Source organism: Nicotiana tomentosiformis, chromosome 8 (genome assembly GCF_000390325.3).
Source record: "Nicotiana tomentosiformis chromosome 8, ASM39032v3, whole genome shotgun sequence".
NCBI lineage: Eukaryota > Viridiplantae > Streptophyta > Magnoliopsida > Solanales > Solanaceae > Nicotiana > Nicotiana tomentosiformis.
Genome location: NC_090819.1, coordinates 121,441,821 through 121,464,745, shown reverse-complemented (window position 1 = coordinate 121,464,745; position 22,925 = coordinate 121,441,821). Strand labels below are relative to the sequence as shown.

Genomic DNA, 22,925 nt, shown 5'->3' with positions numbered 1-22,925 from the left:
AGTGTTTGAAGTCCCTGAATGACCTGCTCGGGTGTGCGAACGACAGGAGTGTGAGTGCCTCCCCTGGCCTGAGAAGTGGTTGCGACTGTCGAAATAGAGATCGCCAGAGCAAGGCCAGTACACGCTGTTAGAATCTGAGTTAGGGCCTCCTGAAGGCCTGGAATCACAATAGGCACAGGTGGTGCCTGAGCTGGTGCATCAACAACTGGAACTTGGTCCTGATCTGGGACAACCGGTGGATCTGTAGGTACTGCCCCAACTGATGTAAGGGTTGTACCTCTGCCCCTACCACGGCCTCTGTTGCGGCCTCGTCCTCTCGTGACCCTGGCTGGTGGTACTGGTGGCTGGCCTTTCTGACAGGTAGTACGAGTCCTCACCATCTGTGAGAGAATGAAACAACATATGTTTAATTACTTGAATTAACGAATTCGCACGACAAGAATCCAAGAATGTAAAGTTTCCTAAAGGTTCTGCAGCCTCCTGAAGATAAGTACAGACGTCTATGTACCGATCCGCAAGACTCTACTAAACCCGCTCATGACTCATGAGACCTATGTAACCTAGGCTCTGATACCAATATGTCACGACCCAAAACTAACCCCTGTTGTGATGGCGCCTATTGCAGAACTAGGCAAGCTGACTCATTTCCAAAACAAACCGATATTTTCATTTTAAAGAAAATTTCAAGGTTATTTAACATAAATCTTCATTTAAAGAGTTTAAATCAAAGAAAAACAGAAGTGAGGAAAAGAAAAGCCCGACATCGGGGTGTCACTAGTCATGAGCATATACTACAATCTGTCTAACAATATCAAGGCTAACTCAGCCCGGAAAATAGCTAAATACAACTAGAGGAAGATAAGAGGGAGAAGAGCAGGGGCTGTGATCGCCAAACAGCTATCTTGATATCTCCAAGAAAATCTGCAACCAGAATACTCAATAACCGCTACCGTGTCCAGCTACACCTGGATCTGCACACAAAGTGCAGGGAGTAACGTGAGTACGCCAACTCAGTAAGTAACAACAATAAATAAAGACTAAGCAGTAGTGACGAGTAATAAAGCATATAACGTTCATATCAGAAAATCTCAGTAAAATACCACATGCTCTTAAAAATCAGGATTTGAATCAAACATCTCGTTTAAAACCAGTTCCAGTAAAATTCATTTTAAAGAGATATTTCCAATAGTTTTTAAAACAAAGGCTCAATGCAAGGGGGAGCAAAAATGATAAAATCATAAACAGCCCCTCGGGCAAAATATCACTCATATACAGCCCCTCGGGCAAACCTCATAGTCACTCGTGCCCCTCGGGCATACCTCACAATTACTCTTGCCACTCGGGCACACCTCACAATCACTCATGCCTCCCAGTCACTCAGCACTCGGCACTCACACTCAGTAGGTACCTGCGCTCACTGGGGGTGTGTATAGACTTCGGAGGGGCTCCTTCAGCCCAAGTGCTATAATCTGCACGGACAACTAACGTGCCATAATAATAAAGTATATTGCAGGCGGGCAGCCCCGATCCATACTCATCCTCATAAATCAGGCCCTCGATCTCACTCAGTCATAAAGTATGCTGCAGGCGGGCAACCTCGATCCACACTCATCCTCATAAATTAAGCCACTCAGGCATTTCAGTAAAACAGGGCATTCGGCCCAAAATATTTATATGCATCAAAATAGAGTCATAAAACTGAGTTATGCGGTAAATAAGTATAAACATGACTGAATATAGATTTTCAATCGAAAACAGTGAGAGGATGATAAGAAATAGCCCCTAAGGGTCCAAACAGCTTTGGCGCAAGGCCCAAACATGGCATTCAACCCAATTTACAGAAATTCTTTTTAAAACATATAAGTATCAAATGGTTAGAATAAAGTATGCAACTTTACAGTTGCTACGGGACGGACCAAGTCATAAATCCCTAACAGTACACGCTCACACTCCCGTCACCTAGCATGTACGTCACTTCAAAATAGTAGAATGATACGAAATCTGGGGTTTCATACCCTCAGGACCAGATTTACAATCGTTACTTTCCTAAAACCGATCAAATCTCTACCCCGCAATGCTCTTGCCTCTGGACTTGGCCTCCAAATGCTCCAAATCTATTCACAATCAGTATAATACCATCAATATACGCTAATGGAATGAATTCCACAAGAAAAGTTTTAAAATTAGACCAAAACCCGAAATTGGCTCAAAAATCGCCTGTGAGGCCCACGTCTCGGAACCCGACAAAAGTTATAAAATCCGAAAGCCCATTCAACCACGAGTATACCCATATCAATTTTACCAAAATTCGACCTCAACTCGACCCTCAAATCTACAAATCTTATTTCCAAATTTCTAAATTCCAATCTCCGATTTACACCTTAAAATCATGTAATCTAGTCGGATTATTCGATGATAATTCAATATTATGGAGTAGAAATGATCACAAGGGACTTACCTCAAGTTTTCCTTGAAAATATATATCAAAAATCGCCTCTCCTCAAGCTCCAATTTGTCAAAAATGGCAAATAGAACGAAGTCCCCGTTTTTATAATTCTGCCGAGACATCCTCGGTTCTGCCTCGATCTTGGCCTTCGATCGAGGTCCTCGATCCTGGTTCTCGGTCCTGGCCCTCAATTATGTCTTCGACCCGGCCTTCGACCGTGACCCTCGACCCTGGGCTCGATCATGCCTTCGATCGTGGCCCTCGACTCTGGGCTCGATCATGCTTTCGATCGTGGCCCTCGACTTTGGGCTCGATCATGCCTTAGATCGTGACCCTCGACTCTGGTCTCGGTCATGGCTTAGATCGTGGCCCTCGACCCTAAGCTCTATCTGAGCTTCGGTCGTTGCCCTCGACCCTGAGCTCGATCTGGGCTTACATCTGGGCAGAAGCAATGTACAACAGAAGGAAATTGCAGTAGCTATTCTAGTTCAATTGTTTATTCGTTAACCATCCCAAACTCACCCGAGATCCTCGGGACCTCAACTAAATATACCAACAAATCCTAAAATATCATACAAACTTAGTCGAATCCTCAAATCACCTCAAACAACGCTAAAACCATGAATTACACCCCAATTCAAGCCTAATGAACTTTGAAATTTCTAATTTCTACAAATAACTCCGGAACCTATCAAATCACGTCCGATTGACCTCAAATTTTGCACACAAGTCCTAAATGATATAACATAGGTATTTTAATTTTCAGAATCGGATTCCGACCCCGATATTAAAAAGTCAATCCCCCGGTCAAACTTCTCAAAAATAAAACTTTCGGCATTTCAAGCCTAATTCCTCTACGGACTTCCAAAAAATATTTCGGACACGCACCTAAGCCCAAAATCACCATACAGAGCTATTGAAATCATCAAAATTCAAATCCGAGATCGTTTACACATAGGTCCATATCCGGTCCACTTTTCTAACTCACTTTTCAATTATGAGACTAAGTGTCTCATTTCACTCCGAGTTCCTTCCGGACTAGAACCCACTAACCTGATATAACATAATATAGCTGAATAACACAAAAAGAAGTAGAAATGGAAAAAACGGGGTTATAACTCTTGAAACGACCGACCGGATCGTTACAATATCTGTGAAGAAAAGCTTGGATTAAAGGAAAAGGCAAGAAAATTTAAGTATAATTTATGTTGTTCATCTATAATCATACAAAGACTCTACTTCAATTTATTTCTACACAAACAACCTATTGTCATAGAATCTGGAGTAGGCGGCGATACTAAAATCCATATATAGGTGTGTAAAATTTTTAAATCAAAGAAAATTTTTAAAAAGGAAAGCCAGATTGCATAAAAAATCAGTGCCACAATCTAATCCAAATAAACACATCAATAAACACAGAAAAAACATACACAAAATGTGAACAATAAATATTCACCGGCGGTAGTATCACAATGTCTTCAATAGCATTGTCAATTGTCATGCCATGGTATCATCAAACTTCGACTGCCATCTCAATTTAATTTTCTTTTTAATTCTCCGCTCAATGAAGCTTTTCTTCTTCGGAATGATAGGGTTCTGACGGGGTGAATTGGGGGTGAGGAATAAGGAAACGAGTTTATGTTTATTGCTTGTCTTTATTATTTTTGTATTGGTCATGTGAGATGCTCATGGAATCACCGTTAGTTTTTACAAGAGTTAACCAAATTCTGTTAGTAGGACTAAAGACGCTCTACTTTAGCAAATTTAAAGGGATTAAAGATGCTTAAGAGAATAGTTAAAGGATAAAATTAGACCTACTCTCAAAGATAAGAGATAATTTTGGCTAAAAACTTCTAGTGTTTTAATTGCCGAAACTTGCACACATAAAAAGAATTTACCTGCTAATGTCATTTATGTTAAGATTTATTTTAGTCAGCTCTCATGATTGTTAACTTTTTTTTTCAGCTCATGATTATTAACTTTGATAACTCTTTTGGGGCCACAAGATTTTTTAATCTTAGATATGTACTTCGACATAGCTAGACTATTCTAAATTATTGTCTATAGCGTCGTCGTTTTCACTTGGTATGAACCATACATTTAGGCCAAACGTTTAATCACAATTCGTAATGAACATATATGAATATAAAATCAATAATTCATTATTTTCGGCATCATTTGTTTTTACAATGTTCTTTGACTGTCGATATCTATCTACAATCTCCTAATATGTTTTAATATGTTGAGGTTATTATTGAAAAATATGTTGGGTGAATTAATTTGAATTTCAAAACTCGAAACTGAAAATAATGTCGATTAATTCAGTGATCATTGTTTTTGGCTCTCCTTCGCCTCTTTTTCATCCTCGTCTCCATACCTTCAATTTCAAAACTTTATAGCTATCTCAGACCATTGTAAAAATGACTAAATTACAAATGAGTTCCATATCATCATTTCTTTCACACGTATGGATTGAGTTAGAGGTCCGGACAATTTTTTTAAGAAAAGCATAACAGTCAGCACAATGCTACAATCCAACATTATTAAGAGACGTTCGACTTCACATGTTAGTAGAGCAATTTTAAAATAATAAAATGAGTGAATATTGAAAACTGTGCTAAAAAGCATAAATTAATGGTCATTCTTGTGCAGTATGTGCGCGACTCAGGTCTCAGGTCAAAAAGTTAAATAGTTCAAATAAAAAAGGCAATTCGATGCACGAATTATTCTGCATTCACGCAGGGTTCAAAAAAGGATCACACTCAAGGGATGTGATATATAGACATCATACCCTGATAATACAAGCATTAATGGTTGATTCCACGAATCATTTATGAATTCAATGAGGCACAATTGTATCTAGCTCCTTCTACTTTGTTAATTGTGTAAAAAACAGTTGTTCTAAAATTGTAGGAGAGGTTTTACGTTTTCTTTTCTTTTGCTTTTGATTTGTTAAACCCTCAAACTCCTTTTCTCTCTCTCTCTCTTTCTTAGGTGATTTGAAACTCCAAGGGTCAATGACCCTTCTTCCCAAAGGTTGTTGAAAGTGAAGAACTCTAATCATTGGAACAATTCTCTCCTAATCAGTAAGAGGTTTAACTTATGAAAGGGAAGACTAAAACAACATCAACATATGTACAATAATGCAATGCATGTGAGACAGTGAAAGAAAGGAGGTATATATAGCTTGTAATAATGTAATGAATGAACGTTCCTTAATAAAATCAGCCCCTAATTAATTCACTTTTTACTCTTCCTTATTTTCAACCACATCAAACCTTTAACATTTTTTTTAAAAAAGAAAAAAAAGAACTAAGATGTGACATGGATGGGTGTACTAAACCACGGATTCCCCCACGTTTTGGAACGTCATTTTGGTTATTTTATTCTCAAAATAATTGATAGTGACATCACAAATACCTTTCCTTTTGTAAGATTCTTTTTTCCTCTTTGAAAGGTTGTCGTATATATAGTAGTTAAGCTTAGCTAACAAAAATTTTCAATTCATTTGTTGGAATGTCCATTACTATGTAATTAACTTAATTAGTTGTCTGCATATTTATACCCCAATAATGTTTAATATTATATCAAAGAAAGCCGGTGGGTTGGGCCGGCACCAATCATTTGTCGGACTCTACTCAAATAAGGCCCCATCCCATGCATGGTCGGTGAAACCTAACCCAATAAACTTATTGACTCTTTTTTTTTCCTTTCTAATTATAGTTGAGACTATATAAGCTATTATTTCTGGAACTTCAAAAACCATCAATTTTTTAACAAATAACATAATTGGTTAATTAGCAAATTTTTAGTTGGGAGCAAAAATGGTGAAGATTGCCTTTGGTAATTATAATGACTCTGTTAGTGCAGCCTCAATCAAGGCATACCTAGCTGAGTTCATTGCTACTCTTCTCTTTGTTTTTGCTGGTGTTGGATCTGCAATATCTTACAGTAAGTAATATATTATTGTAACATCTATTGATGTACTATGAGTTGTACATTACGTGTCAATTGTGATGTTATACGTCGTTTAAATTAGACCTCTATTTCGTTAAAAGGAGAATCAGTTTATTATGGTCAATGTAGCGAAATTTGTGGAACTAATTGTACATTTATGCCGATATGTCATCGTAGAAAACGTTCTTAGAAAAAATTATGAGTTTCGAGAAAACATAGCATGTTTCAAAACGCTTTTGGATTAAACTTTGCATGTTATGTAAAGTGTCTATTTAGCAGAAAACAATATATTTTTATATATCAAACTAGTACTCATTTTTAATTAATTGGGTGATTTTGCAGATAAGTTGACAACAGATGCAGCTCTAGACCCAGCTGGTTTAGTAGCAGTGGCTGTGGCACATGCATTTGCATTGTTTGTTGGAGTTTCAATGGCAGCCAATATCTCAGGTGGTCATTTAAATCCAGCTGTCACATTTGGATTGGCTGTTGGTGGCAATATAACTATCTTGACTGGTTTCTTCTACTGGATTGCCCAATTGCTTGGCTCTACAATTGCTTGCCTTCTCCTCAAATTCGTTACTGGTGGATTGGTATGTATTCTGTCAAGAATTAGGGGTTAACTTTTTTTTTGAGTTGGATATGAAACTGAATTTTGATTAAGACGATTATAAGGACAATGACTTTCGTACATAAGCTAAAGATTAGTTTTTTCCTATTAGTAAAAAATGTTTACCTGTAGTTCGTACTCATCACCCAATCAACTATCACTACCTTAGTTACGATTCCAGTTCCTATGGGTCACAAATGATGATACCTCGTTTGTCCGGTTTTGATTGTCGGAACCTTTTTTAACCAATAATCAAACACATGTATGAGTTCAAATTTCAGTTACCTATTGGCTACTGCTACATGGACTATCTAATACTCCGTGTCATATAAAATCCAAAAGAAAGTAGCCCATAGTCTAATATTGTTGGAAAAAGTTATGAAATTTTTTTTAACCCAAATAGCGTCACCTAACCGCTCAAGCTAAAAATAGTCAGTAAATATATATTTCATGTATAATATTATATAATCATGTATAATTAGTGTATAATCTATATATACCGGCTAGAAATAGTAAACAGTGAATCTGACTCGGTTATTTTTGTAACAAGAGTTATAATAGGTGATATTTCTAAGTGGGCCTAAAATATTGGGCTTTTACAGGCTGTTCCTACTCATGGAGTTGCTGCTGGGCTCACTGGATTTGAAGGAGTGGTAATGGAGATAGTGATCACTTTTGCACTGGTCTACACTGTTTATGCTACTGCAGCAGACCCCAAAAATGGCTCCCTTGGAACAATTGCACCTATTGCAATTGGGTTCATTGTTGGAGCAAATATCTTGGCTGCTGGCCCATTTAGTGGTGGGTCAATGAACCCAGCTCGATCATTTGGGCCTGCTGTGGTTTCTGGAGATTTTTCACAGAACTGGATCTATTGGGTCGGCCCACTTATTGGTGGAGGATTAGCTGGGCTAATTTATGGTGATGTGTTTATTGGATCACATGATCCACTTCCAGTCTCTGAAGACTATGCTTAGAGATCTTTTTCGGGCAAGTTACATATTTGGTCGATGTCCAAAAATAATCACGCAAGTCAACTAGTCATGTATACAAAAAATATGTATTAAAAATATATATTTTTTACCGGCTATTATTTTTGGAAGCAGTTGTATTGTGTAGTTTTTCCCTCTTGTCATGTGTGGTTTTTCAAATGTAACATCTACTTTTCTGTGAGCTTTGTAATTTCTGCTCTGCAACAACTTGTGCTTCATTTTATTCAAGAAAATGTGGATATTTCATTTTGTAATCTTTTGCAATTATTTTTACAACTCTTTTCTCTATATTCAAAGTCACCAATTACGTGGAAATTTGGCAATTCAGTCGAACTAAGACACATAAAATGGAACAGAAGGACTATCATGCATTTGTTAGTTAGGCGTAAACAACAAATAAAATCTTTGCCCTAAGCCTTTCAAGACTTTTTAGAACTTCAACCATAAAAGAAGAGTGGATTTTTTTTCTTTTTGCCGCGTGATGAGAAAGCAAATCAAAAGGCATCTTTTTCAAAGTGTGCAAAAAGCAATATCTCAACTCTTTTTATTCAATCCTTAAGGGTTGGCTTTTTAAACATTGCAATTACCTTTCTACTTTGTAATGGATCATATTTGCAATGGATGTAAAAGTCTATTAGTGTATTATCACTTTTACCCCGCATCAGAAATTATTTACCTCTGTTAGCCGAAAAAGTGTATAAAACTTGTATAATTTTTGTATACAATATTCAGAATGTATTTATATACAAAAAATATATAAATTTTATATATTTTTCGACTATTATTTTTACAACGACTATACAGTGTCATTTTTTTAAAAGTTTATTCCCTGCATGATTGATTGGACTACATATTCCCACTATAATAAAGCTCTATTTTGAAAATTTACACTTGCTTTTCACAAGTCAATTAGGAGGCGAATACATTTGAATTATCCATCCAAAAATTTAGCAGGGTGTCATATTTGATTCTTATATACTAAGTTCACAAGTTATGGAGTTTTCTTCCTTTGCCCTTCCAAGGGTGGGAGGAGATAGAGAAGCAGAAACATGGTTAAAATTTTAATTTTATGGGTTCTGAATTTTATAACAACGACTTCAAATGCTAATAACTCGGTTCTAGATTCAATATTTGTACATATTTAATAATTTTTCAAAAATACAAATATCCTATTTGAACAAAATTATTGAGTTCGACCAAACTCATACGTAGGCTTCTAGCTCCGTCCGTGTATGGAAGAGGAAAATGATCATGTTCATTAACCATCTTTTGCAAGTAAGTTTAAAAGAGTTGCCTACTACTTAAAAATAGAGTATTATGTGAGCTAGCTGAGTGCCTCAACTCTATTTCCCCACTAACTTTTGGTAACGCATGCATAAGTCTCAAATTATTCCTCAAGTGCTTTGACATATGATAATGATACATGTCAATGGAAATATAATGAGACTAAAATGGACGCATATATAATAGTGGCTATTTTCCCAAAGCTGCAAAACAATGATTGATTCCTATGGCAAATAACTCTTGGGTATAGGCATGTGAAAGGATAGAAAAGCAGCTAAATATGGGAGCGAAATCATTGTGCTCGCATGGGATTCCAAGTAAAAATTTCACTATACTCACTATTACTCCCATTTATGTAGAGATCTCCTCGACCATAAAGCAGCAAAATGCAGCTGTAAAATTCATCTGAGTTTCACTTTCTAAGTCAGCTTTTTGAGTTATTTTATCTGTAAGATAATAGTAGTATATAGCTAGCTATCTATAGCATGTCAAGTCTGATCACTTGCACTTGAAGAATTTTTGCTGTTCATGATCATCACAAGTATATCTTTTCTGCTATCACCACTTTGGTATGATTAAGATCTTAGTTTATTTATGTTCTAATTACTGCATTTTCTAGGGATGAAGTACTAAAGAATAGATGAGGTAGTTTCATTTGACACGGAGTTTAAGAAGAAAAAGAAGACTTTTAAAATTTGTGATGTTAAAAACTTAAGGGGTAAAAGGTTTGTGGGGCAATGTCATTTGTATGATTATGAAAGTTTCTCATTAAGGATAAAATGGAGAGTTTATAATTGAGTCATTTCCAATTGTAGAAATGTGTCATTCTTTTTGAAATGGACTAATAAGGAAATTGTCATTTAAATTGAAACAAAGGGAGTAGTATATATATATATATATATATATATATATATATATATTGTTAGTGTCAACAATAAGTTAGTCTCCGTGGAGCCTATAAATCGTCACGGGTTCGAACCGTGAAAACCGTCATTAATACTTGTATTAGGGTAGGCTATCTAAATCGCACATCTTAGGGTGCGGCAATTCCCCTACCCTGTATGAATGCGGTATGATTTGTGCATCGGTTTGCTCTTTTTAGTGTCAACTATCAATCTACTATAATACACTACTCCATCTGTTTCAATTTAGATGAGGTACTTTCCTTTTTAGTTTGTTCCAAATAAATGACACATTTCTAAATTTGAAAATAATTCAACTTTAAACTCTTTATTTTACCCATTTTACCCTTAATGAGAAGCTTTTATAACCACACAAATGTCACGGTCCCACAAAGCTTTTACCACTTAAGCTTTTAAGACCACAAGTTTCAAAAGTCTTTTTTTTTTCTTAAACTACGTGTCGAGTCAAACTATCTCGTCTAAATTGAAACGGAGGGAGTATTAAACTACATATTAATAATATTAATTTTTGTTAATTCATTTATACTAAAAAAAAAAAAAAGTACATTCTTGAACATTTTGTTGCCCTTATCCCAATTCCCATGTAACCAAAAAAAAAAAAAAGCATTATGCATACAATCAATTACCAAACCAAAAGAAGTGAAAGCGCAAATAAAGTACTTAAAGGGTCTAACCATAGAATCATTATTGAAGGATTTACCATTATGTATCTTTGGAGGAAATGTTACAATCTTAAATGTCCATCTCCAACTCCAATTAGTCAATTTAATCAATTACACCCTTGAAAAATCAACTTTCCGAACTGCACGTCACACCACTTTATACACTAAAAAACCTTTTTATTATCTTATACTATACCTCATCTTGTCCCTACACGGCCTCTTCCCAAATCCAGGGTTCACGAATTCTTTTTTATTATTAAATCACTGTTTTTAAACCGTGTAATAGTGTACTCCCAAAGTTAAGAACCACCGAAAGTTATGTCTCAACCCCATTGATAGATTTGATCCCACTATCCTTTCTTTGGTTGTTTTTATTTTTATATTATACATTATTAAAATTCTTTTACACCATTAGGTTACCAAAAACAAGGGTAGACATAGAGTTATATAGTATTTGATTCATTTTGAATCCAATACTTTCGATAGAGAGTTTAAATTTATGTCAAGTTGAACATTTAGCCAGTCAACCAAATATAATTATATACGGTAGCCAAATATATAACAAAAATATATATATTACATGTCTATTATATGTTAATATACAAAAAAATATACATTATATCGACTATTATTTTTGGGAGCGGCTATATTGTGTAATTTTCCCTTAAATTTATGTGTATAAATTCACTAAGATTGCAAAAGATAGTAGGTCTATACCCATAATACTAAAAATACAATTGAAATAATGCTAAAATTTTAAAGATTAAACTCATAAATATCAAATCTCATATATATATACCTGCAACTAACTTTTTATATAAATGAGTTTAGTAGCCTGAAAATTAACATTCTATGGCAGATTGAGTACCTCGAATTACAACAACATATCATGTGTTGTCTCACTAGTGAGCTCTGAAAAGGGTAGTGTGTATCAGGGGTGTCAATGTTTTAGTTCGGCCGATTATTTTTAAAAATTTATACCATACCAATTTTTCGGTTATTCTATTGTGTATAACCAAAATAAGACTTTTCAAAACCATCTCAATCATGTCGGTTTTTCTTCGGTATTGGTACGGTTCGTTTAATTTTCGATATTTTTTTAGATGTCATATAAAAGTCACTAGTAGAAGTAAAATGCAGTAACATACATTCAATACATTGTAGTTTGCTTCTCATAATCGCTAGTATACCTTGTGTCATGCTAGTGAATATATATGCTGGAAATAGTTTAGTTTCAATAGGAGTAACATAATAGGTTTCAGAATTAGAATTTTTAGTTAATTACTCGTTGTCTTGTAACCGTTTTCATAATTCCAAGGCCCAAAAAATATTTAATGTTTTGTATTTTTAAATTTACTATATAAATATATTTTTTACATATAAATTTATTCGATACGGTTCGGTATTATTTCGGTTTATTTTCATAAAATAAAAAATCTACCCTAATTATCGATACAGTTATAAATTTATATAAAAAACCTACGATTTTACAACAACAACAACAACAACCCAGTATAATCACACTAGTGGGGTCTGGGGAGGGTAGTGTGTACGCAGACCTTACCCCTATCCTGAGGTAGAGAGGCTGTTTCCAAATGAAACTCGGCATCCTTCCCTCCAAAAACTCCTCACCTTGCTCTTGGGGTGACTCGAACTCATAACTTCTTGGTTGGAAGTGGAGGATGCTTACCATCAGAGCAACCCACCTTGTCGAAAAAAACCTATGATTTTATTTTAAAAAATCTAAACGGTATGATACGGTACGGTTCGGTCGGTTTAGTTGATTTTTAATATTCATTGACACCCCTAGTATCTATGCAAACCTTATTCTTACTTTTAAGAACGTAGAAAGACTATTTTTGATAGATCCCGAGTATCTCGAATTCGTACTATAAAAATGTACAGCATCTCTGCGTATAAGTTAAATCTTGGTTGGAATAGAATATTATGGTTCACACTGTAGGCTCGTGTGTCTGTGTATAAAGTAATGCAACCTTTTGGGTGTTTTAACGTTAGGAAACAAAGGGTCCGTTCAATCAGGACAATGTTTTCTTAGGTTTTAGTCAAATTAATGGTATTGTATTGGTGTTTTTTTTTAAAGGAATATTAATTGGGTTGGAATACGTGAATACCGATATATTTATTTATTTATTTTTCACGAGGACGTATATTTTAAGGTATTATTTTCTGTCCTAATGACACCAAGCTGAATTGTTGGGAGCACGAGACCAAGTGTGTGTATGTGTGTGCCTATGTTAGCTATCATGTACCTCTGTTGTTTGCTTTATTGTCTCTCCTGTATATAAAAACTCACTCTACAATTCAAGCAAAAACCAAAAGGGTGAGAATTGGAGAGAGCTGAAAACAGGAAGTATTATGGAGGAAAACTATCTATTGGATTGGAAGAAGAATGATTCAGATAATTGGCTTGTGAGTGTAGAAGAGGATGAAGAGATGAAAGCAGATTTACCTTCTTTACATCAACCACAAACACCAATGGAGCCTATGGATTTCTTGTCAAGATCTTGGAGCCTTTCTGCTTCTGAATTATCAAAAGCTCTTGCTCAAAAACAGAAACTCTATACTTTTGACAGGAAATTTAGTGTGATTCCTGAGTCTGTTTCTCCACCTCCACAACTAGTAAGTTTCATATTTCAGCTTTTGTTTCTTTTGCTTCCATTCAGGTAATATGTTGTGGGGAGCGATTGGGAGTGTATATATATATATATATATATATATATATAAGGTGTAGGGATCTCTTGCCTAAAGCTTACGTATCACACCATGCTAGGAGTCACATAAGTTAAGAAAAGTAACTTTCTTGCCTATAATTTCATTTGATTTCATGGTTCAAATTTTACATTTCTTCAATCTTGAACTTGGTGACATGAGATTTTTGAGGCCTTTATAAGTTCTAAAGTCAAAATTAAGCAAACTTAACAGCCTAACACCACTAAAGCAAGAGGGGAAGTGGGGAATTGACCATTTGGTGTTTGTAAGCAATATAAAACCATAAAAAATGCTAGATATATATATGGACATATCACAAGCAAGTTCGCGTCAACTATATAAATCCTATTGTCTATGTTGCTTGTATTGTGAGAATTCGCCATAGATTGACTAACTATATAAATCCTCATTTTTGTCTTAATTTGTTGTAAGATGTTGAATTTTTATCAACAAAATTCCAATTCAAAGAGTTGAAAGAAATTCAACCTCTCAATTATTTATGAGATTATTTTCTTGTAGCCAGGGACCAAGATGTCGAATTCACAAAACGGGCGAAGAACCTCCGGGGGGATTGTAAGGTGGTTCCATCCTAAGGATTCTAACAGTAGCTCTGTAAAAAAGAAAGAGAAGGCGCGCCTAGAAAACGCACATATGCACGCTGTCTTGTCTGTAGCAGGACTAGCTGCAGCATTGGCTGCTGTAACAGCAGCAGAGAACTCGAACGGTTCAAGCTCAAAGATGAGCATGGCTTTAGCATCAGCTACTGAACTCTTGGCCTCACATTGCCTTGAAATGGCTGAATCAGCCGGGGCAGAACATGATCGTGTAGCCTCAGTTGTTAGATCAGCAGTAGACATACATAGTGCTAGTGATCTTGTCACATTCACAGCTGCAGCTGCCACAGGTACATATTTATTAGTCAATTGCTATGTTCTTGCAAATGGATTTGAGCTATTTATACACATGTTTATTAACAATAACCATATTGCTATAAATGAAAAGCTTTGAGAGGAGAAGCAACTCTTAAGTCAAGATTACCAAAAGAAGCAAGGAGGAATGCATCTATAAGTCCATGTGACAAAAGCATGGTAGAAGCTCAAACTTTTGCTGCTTTCCCTAATGACATGGACGAACACGATTCCCCCTTTGTGGGTGAATTGGTGCATATCACAAGGAAAGGTGAATACTGATTTATATTCAAGAAGTATATTTGTTTTGTTATTTTACAATGTCCAACTAAAGATCATTCAATTTTCTACTTGCTGAATTTACATTTTTATTCTGAATTCTTAGGAGTGCACCGATGGAAACGCGTGTCTGTCTATATTAATAAAAAATCTCAGGTCCGTCAATAGGCTTTCATGATTTTCACCTTGAGGTATCATAAATTTCATAAATTGAGTTGCGAATGAACAAAGATGGAATCACTAACTTCTGTGGATCAATTGACAGGTTGTGATCAAGTTGAAGAGTAAACATGTTGGTGGAGCTTTCTCTAAAAATAATAAATGTAAGCTCTCCCCCTACAACTTCATCGCTGTTATCTTTTTTCTTTCTTTTTCATTTCCTCTATTAGAGTTGTTCAATAACCGATGCACTCCATTTAGAGTTGAATCTATAATTTAAACTTGATGAGTTCAGCAATTAAAGCTTTTACCACTAAATCCATTGCATTGTTTGAAATTTTAGTGATTTTCACACATACACATAATGCTCCCTGTCGAAAATGTTGGATTCAGTTGAACCCATTGAACTCATGTTGTGTCCGCCTCTGACTCCATTGGTGTGCGACAGGTGTTGTTTATGAAGTGTGTGATGGAAGTGATGCCTGGTTGTTCAATAAAGAGATTGAAAGCCAAGATTTGTACCTTGGAGTAAAGACGGCTCAGGGTCTTCTGGAGTTCAACTGCAAGAACAAAAGCCAAAAACAAAAATGGGTTGATAGAATTCAGAAGCTTCTTGATCGAGTCAGTTTATTTGAAGATACTGAGGGCTCAATGACAATGTTGAACATTAACAGGAGCATTTGACTAACATCATAGTTTCTTTTTTTCAATTTTTGTGTTATTTTCTGTATAAAAATGTTTGAGATAGTACTTGGTTTGTCCATTGATGACTTTTCACTACTCAACAAGAATTTAGCACCTGAAAGCTTGGCATTCTGAGGCCAGGTCTTGTTTGTAAGAATTTTGTAAATTTTCCTAGTACGGTTTGGGATGAAATAGGCTTTAATAAAGGAGAATGGAAACAGTGAATTCATTATTCCCAACTAATTTAATATAGTGGAACTTTGCAAGAAATATCTCATTCTCCTGGACTTGTTCTTGTTTACATTTCAGTTTTTTTCTTCCTTTATTCCCTTTTCTTCATATCAAATAAATGGAGAAAACTCTACCGCAACAAACTGAAATCTTCTTGAGCGCACTGCAAGAAGGGGCGCTCTCTCTCACAAACACACGACGGATTATGAACACCACTGAAATTTATTAATTTGTTATCACTATAATATGAAAAGGAGCAAAGAGAAAAACAATGAGGGATAAAATGGAAAAGTGGAAAAAAGATCAAGACATTGTCTTAAATCTGCGAACTTTCAACAACATTTCCGATGAAACCTCTTTATTTCTCATTCCTTTTTCATGACTTCCTTTTTCTGGTAGTTCTGTTATGAATTACAGTCATCTTTTCCATCTTCACTTCTCGGAGTGGCATGTATGGAGTTTTACTTGGATAATCAAGTGATAACGATGATATTCACTTCACACTTTCACAGAATGATGGCCAGAAAACAAAAAGATTGATGCAGCTATCCCAGCTCTCTTTTCAATCAGGACCTAAACACAACAGTCTTGTTCTCCTCATACGGCAAAATACGCAGCTCACAGTATGATTTGATCGCTTTTGCAAGACACCTTTTCTCAACATCCTCAGACTTTTGTATAAAAGTCCGCAAATTATCTCTATGAGAAACCCTTTCAACCTGAAAAATTCAAAGCTTGCAACTATAAAAGCTGGGAATGCAGATCTACAATGATGGTCAAAACTTACTAGAAAAAGTTTGGTAGACTCCCAAAAGATACTTCAAGCTTAGTCATTGTACATTTGATGAATAAATTAGGTCGCAACGACAACTACAAGGTGAGATGGTGAGACTTGCATTAAGAAGGAAACAATCAAGTACATGTAAAAATATATAAATAACATGGAGACACTAAATCGGAGGAGCAAAACCAAAACAAGAGATGAAAAGTGAGGGATCAAAATAATAAGGAAAAAAAATAAATAAGGAATAGCATCAATCGACATGGCAGGTCAGAGGAGGGGTAGAAGGAGGCCTAAGAAGAACTGGGGTGAGGTGATTAGGCATGACATGGCTCTACTTCAGCTTACCGAGGACATGACCCTCAATAGGAAGATGTGGAGCTCAACAGGAAGGTGTGGAGATAGAGAATTTGGATTGTGGGTTGACAGTCAGTCTAGAGTTTCACCTTGTCTTACCATTAGTATTAGTACTAGTCTTGATTTTCCTATTCCCAGTCCCTTGTTTTTATACGGTGTGTCATTATCAGTAGGATTGACACTATTCTTGTAGTTTCATATCCCTGGATCTTTGTTATTACTCGTACTATTTGCTTCCATTGCCTTATTACCTTGTTGCTATTGTTTGTCTATTGCTTCATTTTCACTGTTCTTGAGCCGAGGATCTTTCGGAAACAACCTCTCTACCTTCATAAGGTAGGGGTAAGATCTGCGTACGCACTACCCTCCCCAGACCCCATTTGTGGGATTTCACTGGGTTGTTGTTGTAGCACCAATCAACAGGAATGATATGTTGCTTGCAGAACACAATTTCACGTAGTAAACCACTATGTTTATGCATAATCTCGATGCATGAGAGAGGGTATAATTTCTTTAAGGGAATTGAATACCATATGTTTTATAATGCAAAATGTGTCTTGATGCAGGTTACACCACCAGCCTCTATTAAAACAGCTTTTGACATTAGGGCTTCTGAACCTTGTTAGTTCAATTGGAATGCAAATTAAAGACTTCATAAATGACCAAGTTTAACATGGGAATGCGAATCAAGGACCAATTCTTTGGTAAATGACAGCTTATAATATTTGGCTGGAAATGCATAAAAAGGTGAAAACAAGGGAAATCTGATCCAATAAAACTAGACTATCAGAAAACTGATTCTTATGTCAACCAAAATATTTGTAGATACAACGTCACAAATTACAAGTGTATGTCAATTATTTTGCAAAATACTTAGGTCAGAGAGTATTGGAAGAAGGCAGAATACATTTACCTACACAAGTAAAAGAGATGAAAAGGTAATAAAGATAAAATCATCACACTTTTAAAGATTACCAAACAGTTCAATTTCTAAAGCAAACACTTGGAATCTTTAAGTACACAAGAAGCTTTACAAATGACATCAATAGCATGATTCAAACATGAAAAATATTACCATTTGCTCAATGATTGGACCTGCATCTAGTTCTTCACTAACAAAGTGACTTGTCGCCCCAATCAACTTAACGCCAGCATCAAAAGCCTAGCAACAGATAAAATAAATCTTATAAAACTACAATTCCATAGAGGAAAACATGAAAATGACTTCTTGAAGAAAGGGAGACGGGAAAGGAACCTGCTTAGATGGATTACTGCCCTTGAATGATGGCAACAAGCCATGGTGAATATTAATGATATCTTTCTTATAGCTTTTTAAGAAGTCTCCAGACAATACCTGCACAAAACGACTGCAGATTTGTATTACACAGAAGCACCTTAAGGGCCCAAATACAAGGTATCTGTCTAATAGTACGACTGCAGATTTGTATTATACTGAAGCACCTTAAGGGTCCAAAAATACAAGGTATCTGTTATAGTGCATGTCATAACAAATCAGATGAAAGACTACTTTAAATCAATTTGTCGGACCATAAAAAGAAAGCAATCTAGAACATGTTGCATGATAAAGAACTGTCCCAACAGAACAGATCAACAATTATTTCTATGTAAGAGAAAACAAGAGTAAAAGTTATGTCTCGTGGGTTGATTACCTGCATGTATCTAGCAAGCACCAAAAAATCAGTATCCCGAACTATTTCCAAGATTTCTCCTTCTCTTTTATTCTCCTTGGTCGTTGGCAAATGATAGTATGGAATCCCATGCCTCTCAAGAAACCGAATCACATGAGTGTTTGGACCTCGCTCATGGTTGCTGATTAAAAAGCATATGACATCATTAACAGTCCTTATAATGACATTGAATCACTATGATGAAGAAGTTTCATACTTTACCTTATTACAGAAGTTATGTGAATGGGAAGCCGTCCGTCCTGCCAACCATGCATCAAGTCCACAAGACAGTGTTCCTGCGCCGAAAGTGTGACAATATTTATGTGAATACTCTCTAAAAGGTTAATTATTTTTAAAATGATTAAAGTTTAAATAGCTCTGAGAAGTTTGAAAATCAATACCTGCTTTGAAGCTAGAACTGCAATCTTATATTTGGGATCGATATCAGGCACCCGAACAACAGACTTCATTGCATTGAACATTTTAGCTAGTTTAGAGAAGTCAGCATCCATTTGCTCACGTGGCCATTTAGCAGGGTCAAAGACAAACTCGCTGTAAGTTGCAGCAAGAATTAGTTTCTCTAATTGTTTACTGGAAGACAAAAAAAGGTAAACAAGGGTCGGAAGACAGCTGATTAATCACATCAGAACAGAGAACATTTGTTCATATTATTGTTGGAAAACGAGCATTTGCCTTGTAAAGCAAAGAGTAAACAATTATCAATGGACTTCAACAAATAATCCAACCACCAACCCTAAGCATACACATTAACCTTCTTAAACTCCAGCCCCACCCATACCCACGAGCTCACCTGTGGCCCTTCCCATTTTGCTTCCTTAGTGACTTGATCCTAACTTTATGGACGGAGGAGGAGGATTTTTAACACTAGGCTATCCCTCCCTTGTCTTAAAGACACAATATTGGTTTTCAACTTACCTATAGAATAAATGGTTTATGTGTTTTTAATTTTCATTTAAGACTTAATCTTCAGAAAACCTCCTTAACTTAGGAGATCAGAGATTTTACAACATGGTCTTAAGAGAGCGTAGAGTTAACAAATCCACAGAGGCCTAAAAGAATCATAATGCTCCTTTAACTATTAGTAATATATAGACCAAATAGTTGAAGTCAGGGAATATTGCAACAGATCAAACCTTTTAGGGTCGTTTGATTAGTCGCATAAGAAAAAACAATCCCAGCTACCAAATAACTAAAATAACATTTGGTTCTCCAATAAAACTTTGCACACTATTGCAATGTTTTTTTCCAGTATTATATTCTGTATTACTAATATTGATATGACTTGTGTGAAAATCTTTGTCTTATTTTATGCGGAATATAATATAGAATCATAATATCTGTACCAAAAATACCTGTACAAGAGCATTTAAAGAAAGATAACTCATATAAAGTAGATAATAGCCACATAACTATGTGTACATTATTATCACTATATAACTATCCCTACATTAGTATTTACTGCATAACAATTAATGTAGTACAGTTGATGTATTATTAGTCCGAGAACCAAACAATCCCTAAGTTTATGGTGTTGAGACACACCCGTTGACTTTGAAAATGAATTTATGAATTGCCTTGGACATTGGCGGAGCCAGGATTTGAAGCTTATGAGTTCGAGATTGCAGTTCTATTAAGTTATTGTCTTTTAAATTAATAATTTGTACATATTCTAACGAATTTTCTAAGAGCTAAGACAAATACCTGGGTTTGGCCAAACTCGTAAAGTAAAGGCTAGCTCCGCCCCGGGCCTTGGATGCAGGGGCGAAAACCTATTTCAACTCTTTGACACCTAGTGTATGCTCTAAAGGAAAGCAATGTCATAGTCATTAAACCAGATTTTATCAGCAATTCATGGGATATCAGTTGATTAATCATGCATCAACTCCAAACTATTTCATGCCAATACGAAATAATTTACTGAACAATTCACCGAAATCTTTTCCAAATTTTTTTATTAAAAAAAAAAAAAGGAATAAGCAAGAGTAAATTTGAAAGAAGAAAAAGAACCTTCTGGAGTAAAAGACATGGTTGTGGTCAGGAACAAAAATGTCAGCAGTGAGAATATTTCCATCCCTTGATGCTATGCACTCCGATAGTTTAGCAAGTATTCCTACCACATCCTATTCATAATTTTAAAAAAAAAGGAATTTAATTCCCATATCAGTTAAATATAACAACAAAATTATGAAATGACAGGGAAGACTTACCGGGCAATGAAATTGATGAATGCCATGGACCAAGGAACTTGAGGTGGTGGAGTAAGCGTTAATGGACCCAAAAGGGATTTTTTGTACAGTTTTGAAGGACCTTTTCGCAAATCCAAAAACTTGCGAACGGAAGTTCATGTCCTCCCCCCTCCTTCGGCACTTTGGTCTTCCTTCCCTCCAAATCTTGTAAATGCAGATTGCCAAAATCGAACCCGCGATAAGTACAATAGTCTACCAACCGCAAAGCCCGAACAACTTTAGGCCCTACTAGAGGCTCGAATCACTTTTTTTAGGCAAATAGCCAGCGGCTTCATTATTTTTTATTTTTTTAATTTGTATACTTCAATTTAGATGATTTAGTTTGATTCGACACATAATTTAAGATTTTTTTTTTAAACTTGTTATCTTAAAAATTTAATGGGTAAAAGATTTATGGGGTCATGATATTTGTGTGGTTATAAAAGCTTTTCATTAAGTGTAAAATATGTAAAATGAAAAGTTTAAAATTAATTATTTTCAATTGTTAGATTTTTTTGTGTCGTTCTTTTTTAAACGGACTAATAAGAAAAATATGTAATTATTCATATATTCTATGAATATATATATATATATATATATATATATATATATATATATATATTATATATCAATTAAGTTAATTCTTCTTTATGTAATCAAATATGCCTTTTTAGAGAGAGAGAGAGAGTTTATAAAAGGCAAAATATATAATAGCCCCTTACAGCTTGTTTGAATTTAAACACATTATGTGTTGAGGTTTTATTTTTAAGATGTAATATTCTTAAAATGAGGGTGAATGGGAAATGGAGGGAAAATGAAATTTTGAGTAAAATTTTAAGTTTCCCCCTCTTAACAATGAGATATTGTCCCATATTGGAAGTGGAAGACATTTTTTGTGGGTATATATATAATTGCTCTTCTTGTAGCTCTTAAAGAGTTAAGAAGAAAGCAAGCCTCGCGCCGTCGTCGTCGTCGTCGTCGCTCGCTCGGCTTCGGCTACGGCTACGGCTACGGCTACGGCTACGGCTACGGCTTCGGCTTCGGCTTCGGCTTCGGCTTCGGCTTCGGCTTCGGATTTGGATTTGGATTTGGATTTGGTCAAATGATCGATTGATTGATTAATTTTTTGGACCAAATTTATTTGTTAATAGTAAATATTAACGTAAGATTATCCGTATTTGTAAACGGATATTTTCCAATCCGTGTATTGATAATTTGGCAGCCGGATAATGGTCTTCCCACCATGAAGTGCTTGCTCCACAAATATGAAGTGCTTGCTCCACAAATATGTAATGCTTGATCCACCATGAAGGGTGGACGTTTGGTCTTGCACTCCTTCTTGGCTGCTATATATATGAGCAGCAAATGTTGAAGAAAGATACTCAACTCAACATACAATTCGCTCAACAAATTGGCTATACATTGCACTCCTTCCTCTCAGAACTTCCATACGTTTTTCTGAGTATATACTCCTTCGTTCTGCATTGTTTTTTAACTTCAAACAAAGCAACTGTAAGTGTGATTCGCTACCGAACTTTGTGTTCGCCGAAACACTGGGGTTTGAAGTACCGCTACACCAGTGTGTTATTCGTTCTATCCTGGGAGGAAATAATCCATTACCTTGGGTACTAGGAGGGGATTAAATTCCTTAAGGAAACACTGTGAATTCAGTGGGCTCGAATTTATTATTATTGTTTCATTACGTTAACTTATATTTTGCAGAATTAATATTTACAAATACAGCAATATTGACCGGGAATAACAATCTTAAGGAATTTAATATTTATTTCTGTACTTGTGTTATTCTTATTATTCTGCAAACTAAAACCTTTGTGGTTTGTGTACTCCCGTTTTGGAGAGTTAAGCCTTCGTGGCGTTTTGTTGGATATTAAAATCTACGTGATTTTTACTCCAGTTTGAAAACGTGTATTAAACGTTTGTTTGTGTCATTCTTTTACAGAAAAGATGATGACTGAAAACGAAAACCA

The 22,925-nt window shown here is 35.5% G+C and overlaps 3 protein-coding genes across 3 annotated transcripts; 2 read left to right on the top strand and 1 right to left on the bottom strand.

Annotated features, from left to right (window-relative positions):
- Nucleotides 1-6,201: 6,201 nt before the first annotated feature.
- Nucleotides 6,202-8,259, top strand: LOC104099552 (probable aquaporin TIP-type RB7-18C). The gene is made up of 3 exons (XM_009606583.4): nt 6,202-6,397; nt 6,746-6,996; nt 7,616-8,259. Exons 1-3 carry the CDS (start codon nt 6,271-6,273, stop codon nt 7,988-7,990), a joined length of 753 nt encoding a protein of 250 aa, XP_009604878.1. The 5' UTR covers nt 6,202-6,270; the 3' UTR covers nt 7,991-8,259.
- Nucleotides 8,260-13,119: 4,860 nt separating this feature from the next.
- Nucleotides 13,120-15,873, top strand: LOC104099553 (VAN3-binding protein). Its single transcript, XM_009606584.4, has 6 exons — nt 13,120-13,514; nt 14,124-14,508; nt 14,607-14,783; nt 14,898-14,947; nt 15,057-15,114; nt 15,399-15,873. The coding sequence occupies exons 1-6, from the start codon at nt 13,251-13,253 to the stop codon at nt 15,632-15,634; spliced, it is 1,170 nt and encodes a 389-aa protein (XP_009604879.1). The 5' UTR covers nt 13,120-13,250; the 3' UTR covers nt 15,635-15,873.
- Nucleotides 15,874-16,066: 193 nt separating this feature from the next.
- On the bottom strand, nt 16,067-21,162 carry LOC104099554 (formyltetrahydrofolate deformylase 1, mitochondrial). Its single transcript, XM_009606585.4, has 8 exons — nt 20,920-21,162; nt 20,720-20,832; nt 19,093-19,243; nt 18,914-18,987; nt 18,674-18,833; nt 18,259-18,357; nt 18,079-18,165; nt 16,067-16,584 (listed from the first exon to the last, which is right to left on the bottom strand). Exons 1-8 carry the CDS (start codon nt 21,055-21,057, stop codon nt 16,432-16,434), a joined length of 975 nt encoding a protein of 324 aa, XP_009604880.1. The 5' UTR covers nt 21,058-21,162; the 3' UTR covers nt 16,067-16,431.
- Between the last annotated feature and the right edge of the window lie 1,763 nt (nt 21,163-22,925).